The sequence below is a fragment of the Ixodes scapularis genome, unplaced genomic scaffold, assembly GCF_016920785.2.
Source record: "Ixodes scapularis isolate PalLabHiFi unplaced genomic scaffold, ASM1692078v2 PGA_scaffold3__209_contigs__length_174095766, whole genome shotgun sequence".
Lineage (NCBI taxonomy): Eukaryota > Metazoa > Arthropoda > Arachnida > Ixodida > Ixodidae > Ixodes > Ixodes scapularis.
Genome location: NW_024609868.1, coordinates 170,718,577 through 170,727,612, shown reverse-complemented (window position 1 = coordinate 170,727,612; position 9,036 = coordinate 170,718,577). Strand labels below are relative to the sequence as shown.

Below are 9,036 nucleotides of genomic sequence, written 5' to 3'. Positions count from 1 at the left end.
GAAATGTTCGTAGTATCTCTTTGGAAGGTGTTTTATACCCTAGTCACACTAGCGCTCTCAGTTCTAATTAAGCCAACCATTGCTGACATTTCTTAACTGTCACTGAGATCAGCTAAGTTGTCCGATGTTACACGGTACATAGGCCGAACAACCTCAGTTGAGATGCGCGTTAAGGAACACACTTGAAACCGGAACGAAACCAAAACTGATGTCGCATTTTATTTAGTTAGAGCGATGCAAATGACTTATATGCACACTTTTCATTCATCATAAATGCCCAAAACAAAATAAAATAAAATTATATTTTTGTTTTTAGAGTAAACAAACGACAGTCAGAATGTTTTATTTAAATTCAAGCGAGAGAACCAATATATATCTTATTGATACCGACATTACAATGGCCACCTTAGCCGAGCTTTGGCTCCGCGACGTGCCGTGATCGTTCTAGCGACAGACAGCTCTAGCTCCGAATGATACCTCTTCGGACAATATTTGTTCCTACGATACTTTCTAGATACCTCCTCCAATCTTCCGAAATAGTAGGTGCTTCGCTGGCGCTGGTCATGGGCGGCGATGCGGCACACGCCGTCATCTTTAGCTCTATTGGGGCGAACCCCCGTGAGTAATAGACAATTTAAACACGCGCCATATTGAGCCACCATTGCCGACTTTCTCTTGTCTTACCTAGAGCCACTAAATGAGCTGCCCTTAGAGTATCGGCACTCTGTTCCCCGACCTTAATCTAGGCGCCGCCATTTTGGTGCTTCTGCAGAGCAGACGCAACTGCCGATCGTCATGATTCAAAAGTGTGACTTCCCCAGCATTAGATTCGGTGTTAGGAAGCTCATGTGATATCACTTTGCTCTGTCGCGAACTCTTTAAACATTTGTGGAGAACAGAAAAGCGTTTCCTGCGATATCAGATAAACCTTCAGAGAACTGGCAACCATGATTTTAAGCCACAATATTTGCAAGTACCTTTACTCTCAAGCGTAGCTAATTTAGTGGCACTAGTCTTACCGATACGTCGAGTCACTGACGCGGGCGTCGACGAGCCTCCAGAAATACCTATGCTGGGGAGAAGAAGAGAAAAGCATGCACTTAAATTTGCATGTTACTCTCTCTGCCGTGGCAACGATGAAATGAAGCGAACGTAATAAATCGAAAGAAAAACTGAAGGTCGCTTATGGGGGCGCTCTTGCACAGCTGCCTAAAAGCGTCTATACTCCGTCTAACCTGATGTTGTACCGCAGCGAAGACTGGAAGCCCAAGCTCATAGCGTTGTGTGTGTGTGTGTAAAACTTTTATTAAGCCTGCAGCAGTAGCCCTAGACTACCGGACGCGGCCTCACGTCGTCGCCAGCACCCTCCGAGAACTTTGCCTCTCTAGGAGTGCCGCGATCTGCTGGACGGCCTGTAGTTGTACCTCGTAGTTGTCGCTTTCGGTGGCGTCTTTGAGTTCCGGTGGAAGGTCCGCCTCTTGGCTTGCTTCCCGTCTTCTTTTGGTGCAGTCCCACGCGATATGCGCAAGCGTTGCTCTGTCGCTTTTACATAGCTTACACACGTCGTCCTGGAATAGGTCTGGGAGAATATGCTTCCCTATTACTGGGGTTAACAGGCATCTTGTTTGTAATTGACGAAATACCACCGCCTCCTTCCTCGTGAGGTTGGGGTGGGGTGCTGGTAGTAGCTGCCTGTCTAGCCTGAATGTCCTAAGCATTTCTCCATACTCACGAGGTTCGTAATGTGATGACTGGCTGCCGGCTCGGTCTCCCAACGCGCGAGCCATGGCGTCCGCCACTGCATTTCCCTCCTCGTGAGCAGGGTACCATTTAAGTGTTACTTTCCCGCAACTCTTATTGTCCAGTGTCCTCGCTGCGGCCTGACTAATTCGTCCTGCCATGAAGTTTCTTAGCGCCCTCATAGAGTCACTGAGCACCACTTTTACTGTTGGCAGCGAGGCCGCTAGGGCGATGGCCACCTCCTCCGCTACGTGCACTTCTTGAGTTCTGATGCTTGCCGCTGTCACTAGTCCACCGTCCTTCGCACGCACCACTGCCGCCACGAAGTGGTCACCGTGTCTTGCTGCGTCGACGTGGACCGTGCCGCTGTCTTCCCCGTGTTCCCTGGTGAGGGACTGGGCCCTCGCCTTGCGTCTGCCTTCGTCGTGTACCGGATGCATGTGTCCCGGTATTGGCCGGATATCCAGCCTCCCCATCGCCGTCAAATCCACCTGTCGATCTTCTGGGCCTGTTAGGGCCTCTATCTTCAGTTGTTTTAGAGTTTCCCTTCCCGTTCTCGTTTTTCCTAGCCTGGCGACCTGAGCCGTTCGCTGAGCCACGATGACCTCTTCCAGCCTGTTGTGAACCCCCAGCGATTCCATCTTCTCGGTGTTCGTGCTGGCGTAGAGCCCCAGTGCATTCTTGTAGGCCTTCCTGATCATGCAGTTCAGTCTCTTCTTTTCGTTGTACTTCCAGTTGTGGAAGGCTGCGATGTAGGCCAAGTGGCTGATCACAAAGGACTGGACCATGCGCATGAGACTATTCTCCCGCATGCCCCCCTTGCGATTCGCCATCCGCTTGACGAGCTGTATTGCCGCATTCGTCTTGTGTTCTAGCTTGTGTACCGTCTCCATGTTCTTCCTTGTCTGTCTACTATCAGGCCCAGGATCCTGATTTTCTTGACTCTGGGGATTACCTGTCCCGTTCCTGTTTGGACGGTTAGCTGGTCCCAGGTCTTTTTTTTTCGGGTTGATCACGAGTAGCTCTGATTTGCTCGGAGAGCAGGTCAGGCCCGTGCCCTCCAGTTCTTCCTCGATGGATAACACCGCTTCTTGCAGCTTGTCTTGCGCTTGTTGTTCTTCGTCCCTCACGGACCACAGCGTGATGTCGTCGGCGTAGATCGTATGGCGGACCGATTGGGTTTCGAGTCGCCTCGCAATCTTCGTCATGACCAGGTTGAAGAGGAGCGGAGAAATGACGGATCCCTGCGGCGTCCCCACACTCACCAGCTCTCTCTCCTCGATGTCTAGCTCTCCGATTTGTAGCTTTGCCGTCCGGCCCGTCAGGAAGTCTCTGATGTAGTCATAGCTTCGCCGGCCAAAGCCTAGCTCCGCTACCCTTTGGAGGATGGCCGAGTGCTTCACCTTGTCAAAGGCGCTCTGCAGGTCTAGGCCTAGAAGTGCTCGTCCCCTGTTCTTCGCATCGACCACCTCTTTCTTGATTAACGCCATCGCATCTTGCGTGCAGAGCTTCTCCCTGAACCCATACATGGTGTTCGGGAAGAGCCCCTCGTCTTCCAGGTATCGTTTCCATCTGTTCATGAGCACGTGCTCTAGCACCTTGCCCACGCAAGACATCAGCGAGATGGTTCTTAGGTGCTCGATGCCCGGTGGCTTTCGTGGCTTCGGAATCAGGATCATTTTTGCTGTTTTCCATTGCTTCGGTAGCTTCCCGGCTCTCCAGCACTCATTGAAGTACTCCGTGAGAGCCTCCACCGCCTCATCGCTTAGGTTTCGGAGAGTCTTGTTGTTCACCTTGTCCTGTCCTGCCGCCGACTTGCCGTTCACCCTCTGGAGGGCATTTCGGATCTCCCAGGACTCCAGATCTCTGTCTAGCTTCTCGTTCTCCGTTCCTGTGTAGTCCCCATGTACCACTTTCTCGGTTTCTGGAAGGTGTTTCTCTCGCAGCTTCTTCTTGGTTTCTTCCTCTCCCAGCTCCCTGATAGCTGTTTGGACGATGCCGGCCATTCTGTTATGTTGGTAACCTTTGGTCTTTGTTTCGTCGATCAGGTGCCTGAGCAGCCGCCACGTCGCCCCGTTGTGCATCTGCTTGTCCGCCTTGTGGCACATGTCGTCCCATTGCTGCGACGAGAGTTTCGTACAGTGCTCTTGGATCTTCTTATTGAGCTCCGCTATCTTCTTGCGAAGACTTCTGTTGAGCCTCTGTTGCCGCCACCGGTTGGTGATGGACTGCTTGGCTTCTATCAGGTGTGCTAGCCTGCTGTCCATCTTCCCGTCGGTGTCTTCGGTCGTCTCTGTTTCCCGCGTGGCTGCCATGGCCGCTCGCTGCAGTTTCTTCGTCCAGGCCTCGATGTCGGTGATTTCTCCCTTTGGTGCCGCCTCTTTGAATACCTCCCAGTCTGTAAAGGTTAGCTTCCTGGGGGTTCTCGCTTTGCCTTTCAGAGGGATCTGGATCTCCACGATGAAGTGGTCGCTTCCTAGGTCTTTCTTCGTGTTGGTCCAGGTGGTTTCCCCCTCGTTGGTGAAGACCAGGTCGGGCGTAGTGTCTCGGTCCGTCGACTTCCTTCCCATTAGGGTTGGTTGCCGAGGATCCGTGATCAGTTGTAGGTCAGCTTCGGTCGCGTCTTCCAGCAGGTTCCTTCCCTTCACTGTTACCGCCTTGTGGCCCCAGTACGTGTGCGGGGCGTTGAAGTCCCCTGCTACTACCAGGGTGCTTTCGCCGGCCCGTCTCAAGTTCTCGTGGAATAGGTGCTTGAAACTTTGCCTGTTCTGCTTCGGGTTGCTGTAGACATTCGACAGGAATATGCTTTCTTTCCCGACGATTATCTCCACCGTCTGCTTCTCGAGCTTGGGATCCCCTTTGCAGTCGTGCTCCAGCGAGTTTACGCCCCTCCTCACGAAGGTGCATATGCCTCGCTGGCCTTGCTCCGGACCCTTGGCGTGGACCCGGTACCCCGACAGCTTCGGCTCTTGGTTAATGGTTTCTTGCACCATGATGACGTCCGGCTTGCGGGTCTGGTTGCGGACGTATTGTTGCAGCGTCGATTTCTTGTTTCCTAGGCCCCTGCAGTTCCATATCCACGCCTTTAGTGTTGCTGCCATTGTTGGGCCGGTATGAGACTTGCTAGGGTGTCCAGCCGTTCTGTGATCTTGGTGAACGTGGCCATGAACCGGTTCTCCATGGACGTGAGGCGGTTGTCTAGGCTATCCACTTTCCCTTCAAGTCTGTCTACCCGCGCTGACAGAGACTTGAACTCTTGCCTAAGGCCTTGGTTTTCTTCCGGTCTTCGGAATCTGCTCCCATCCAGGATTTTTCGCTTAGCCGGTGGTTCTTCGACCATTTCCACGGAAACCTCGTCCTCCTTTGCCGGAGCCTTTTCTTCTGTCTTCTGATTTCTTTCCTTCATCGCCGCTATATCTGCCGCCATTCTCTTTATTGTTTCCTCGAGCTCGGCGACCTTCCTCGCCTGCTGCTTGTTCGCCTCCTTGAGCGCTTTCATTTCCTTGCTCCCCGACTGCTCGGCCACCTGTGCCCATGACGTCTTCGCCTTGCCGCCTGCGCTCCTGCTTCTCGAGCGAAACGCGGTTCGCTTCGGCGTCCGCGATCGCGAGTCTCGGAGGCGCAGCTGCGGGAAGTCCTCCACCGTCTTCTTCGGAGGGAAATTCCCCGTTCCCGCCTTTTCGGCTGTTAGTCCTAGTTCCTTGCGTTCCCAATGTCTTCGCTTCACGATGTACCGCGTTATGAACTTGTTCTTGCATTCCTTGTTCCCGGTAACGTGTGGACCCCCGCATAGCTTACATTTCGGCGTACACTGGTGGTCCCGGTCCGTCTTTTCTCCGCACCCGATGCACACCTTGGTCTCCGGCGTCGGGCAAACATCTACCCGGTGTCCGACCTTTCCGCAGCCTCTGCATACCTCATAGTGCTTGCGGTATAGGGTACACCTGAGCAGTCCGCCTTCGTAGTACACGTAGTTCGGCACTTTCGGACCCTCGAAGACCACGATGATGGTAGTCGATGACCCGATTCTCTGCGCCGCTCTTGCCTTGGGATTTCTTGCGTTCAGAATGTTGTCCATTATCGTCTCTGCCGAGTCTTCCACGGGGATTCCCCTCACGCCGCCCTTCACGGCTCCGTCTGGTGCGGCCGCGTAGGCACTCACTCCGTAGGTTCGGTCTTCGATCTTGATTTCCTTCACCCCGGCATATTTCCTTGCTCGCAAGTCGTCGGGCGTACTGATTACCATGATGTTTTGCTGTACGTTCGGACATTGGGTGTCGTACATGGTCTCGGCTCGCGTGAGGCTCGCCGCCGTTCTAATTGCCGTCATGACCGTAATAGCCGACGTCTTGGCGAGGTTTAGGCCCCCACGAGGCCTTACGATAATCTTGTTCTCCTCCTTCGGTAATATCCCCGGCATCCTGGCCGCCCTAGTCGACGCCGCCATTGTTCGCCGAACGGCCCTCGTGTTAGCCTTAGCTTCCTGAACCTCGTTTTTCTTGCCGATTTTAACACGCAGCCATCCTGCGCACTCTTCAGGCTCGACTTCCATGCGGGGAACCTCCACGATAGTGTTTCCAGAACTTGTACTCACGTTGGCCATCATCTTCCGACGTCCAAGTCCCCCCGTCGGCGGGCCCGGTCGGTTAGGCTTCGCGGCCCTCGGCCGCCTCCAGAAGCAAAGTCCTTACAAAATCAAAAATTCTGGGTTCACACCCACAAATTTGGTATCCACAGGTTCTTCGCGTCACCGCCGAAACGTTGGCACCAAAATTCGGAATAATTAGGCAAACTAGACGCTAATTAGGACACTTCGAAGCGGGAGCCGATGTGAGACATGTCTGTCCCAGGTGTAACTTCTTTTTCTTCTCAGCTCATAGCGTTGGCAGCTGCCCTTAGCACAGGAGAGCTCGTGCCGCCGAGATGCGCCCTAGAGCAAGAAGCTCGCGCTTCTAGCCTTTCTTGCGGTACATCATAGGGTGAGATAGAGTATAGACGCTTTACACACGCGCCAGATTGAGCCGCCATAGCCGCCCTTCTCTTGTCTTACCGAGATGCCGAGCCACTGAAGCGGGCGTTGACGGGTCTTCACAAGGGCCTATGCTCGGCACAAGAACGCAGTAGCATCTAAAATGGCAATAACCTGTCCTGCTGTGGTAATGATGAAGTGAAGCGATCGGAATAAGACAGAACAAAAACTGAAGGTCAGTTATGGCGGCGCCCATGCACAGCTGCTGTAAAGCGTGTATAACTGAGCTAGGCCAGGCTCAGTTCAACTCAGGGATCGTTAGCGGCTCAATGACAGTTGGCGCCGCCGTCGTTGGCTTTATGACAGCTGAGAGCGCTAGTGTAACTAGGCTATTCCACTCGCGAGTTCTGGCGTTAACAAAGCTTCTCCTGTCCTCTTGTGGAGGAGATCGAACAGTCACGCCTCTAGCGGCATGCTTCAGCTGTCTGGGCAAACAAAAAACCGAATTTTCTTGCATGTTGTTGATCGGAGAATTCGAAGATGACGATTCGAGGGCCGCTCCTCGCAAGTCCAAAGCACTGGTCAAAGCGAAGCGCTCGCGCCCAGACTTTGCTAAGCGAGGTACCATTTCTTTTTTTTTTTTTTTGTGTGTGTATTAGTAGACAACGGGCCTTGTGGACAACAAGCTGGATAAAGCATCCGCAACAGTTCGATCTCCCGTCAAAAAACAACAACAAAAAGGGGCCCTGGTGGTTGTATTGTCAGTGTTTGTGCGTATGGTGCGCGATTTGCTCGCTTTCCGAAGAAGACAAACATGCGCGTGCTGGGCGGAAGGAATCGCACACTGGGCTGAAGACTTTTCAATATTGGAGTGGCGTATACTTTCTTCACTGCAGCTAAAGCTACAAGCTTGAGCTAGCCCGCGCTTTCGGCTTTGAGACGTGCATTCCTAGCGCGAGTGCTACTTCTGCGGAAGAACGCTTTAGAACAGCGACCTTGAGCTCTCGTGCTTGTGGCATTGGCAACAGTCTCAGCTAAGGTTGAGCCAATGAGGCAGAGGGCCTTCGAGCAATAAACTGGCAGCTGAAAGTCACCCCCGATTGGCCGCCGCCATGTTGCACATATTTTGACCACTAGACCAACGCCTCCTGCACTAAGATGCCTGTCATAACAGCGGCGCGCGTCCTGTTGTGCCCTCTCCCTCCTTCCCGCTCCCCTTCACCGAAATGACCGCGAGGGGCGCTGCCGACTGACACTATCGCTCGCAGCCTCGACAGCGCGGAATATTTGACGTCTCCTGTTGTGATACCAGTAGGGGTGTGCGAGGAGTGGTTCCAATCAAATTGCGCAGTGTCATCCCTAGATTTAACAGCGCAAAGAGAGCCGGTTGCATCGCCTTTTCTTTGTACCGCAAAGGCCATCAATGACGTTGTGCTGTACAAGGGGAACAGCGCACCCGCAAAACAGTTACTCAAGTGCACGCACACAAAAGGAAGACACACTTACGCAGCACTGACTAACAGCTCTTTGGTATAGACGCTTTCAGGCAGCTGTGCACGGGCGGTGCCATAACCGACCTTCAGTTTTTATTCCCTCTTATTCCGTTCGCTCCACTTCATCATTACCACAGCAGGACATGTTATTGCCATTTCAGATGTTACTGTGTCCTTCTCCCTAGCATATACGCCTTTGTGGAGGCTCGTTAACGCCCGCTTCAGTGGCTCGGCATCTCGGTAAGACAAGAGAAGGTCGGCCATGGCGGCTCAGTCTGGCGCGCGCTGAAAGCGTCTATATTTACACTTTCGTCTTCGTCTTCTTTTGGTATTATGGACTAGGGCCATCGATAATCATATGGTCTTTTTCTTCAACAGGATGCTAAAACGTAAACCAAACACCAAAGCTAAAATTTCCGCGCCAGTTGTTCCAAGACGGCAGAGCACCCAGCGCGAGTTGATGATGATGATGTAGGTGTAGCTTCAAAATCGGGCGATTTTGAAGCATGCTCGTGCCTAGCAAGCATCTCCACGTGGTGAATGATGTTGGTTGGGGCGAAGCTCTGGTGGTGCTTGTCTGCGTAGACGCTGAGCCGCAGCATGCCGAGCCTTTCGTTCGTTTTCATCCATGTCAGAAAGAGAATGTGTGCATTTGACCGCAGCGCCCTCTCGTCTATAAACATCGAGCCAATGCAGGCAATGTTTAATGCGATTGTACGCATTTGACCGCAGCGCCCTCTCCTGTATAGACGTTCAGCAGCTACATGCAATGTCTCATCAATGACATCCCCAGCTCTTGAGTTACTACCACATCTCAGAGCCCCTACTCGTCCC

General features: G+C 52.9%; 1 protein-coding gene across 1 annotated transcript; it reads right to left on the bottom strand.

The window, feature by feature from the left end:
• Positions 1-1,346: 1,346 nt before the first annotated feature.
• On the bottom strand, positions 1,347-6,346 carry LOC121837366. Its single transcript, XM_042292974.1, is given in 4 exon segments — positions 1,347-2,650; positions 2,653-2,746; positions 2,748-4,823; positions 4,865-6,346. Coding segments are annotated over 4 exon segments (4,956 nt in total).
• Between the last annotated feature and the right edge of the window lie 2,690 nt (positions 6,347-9,036).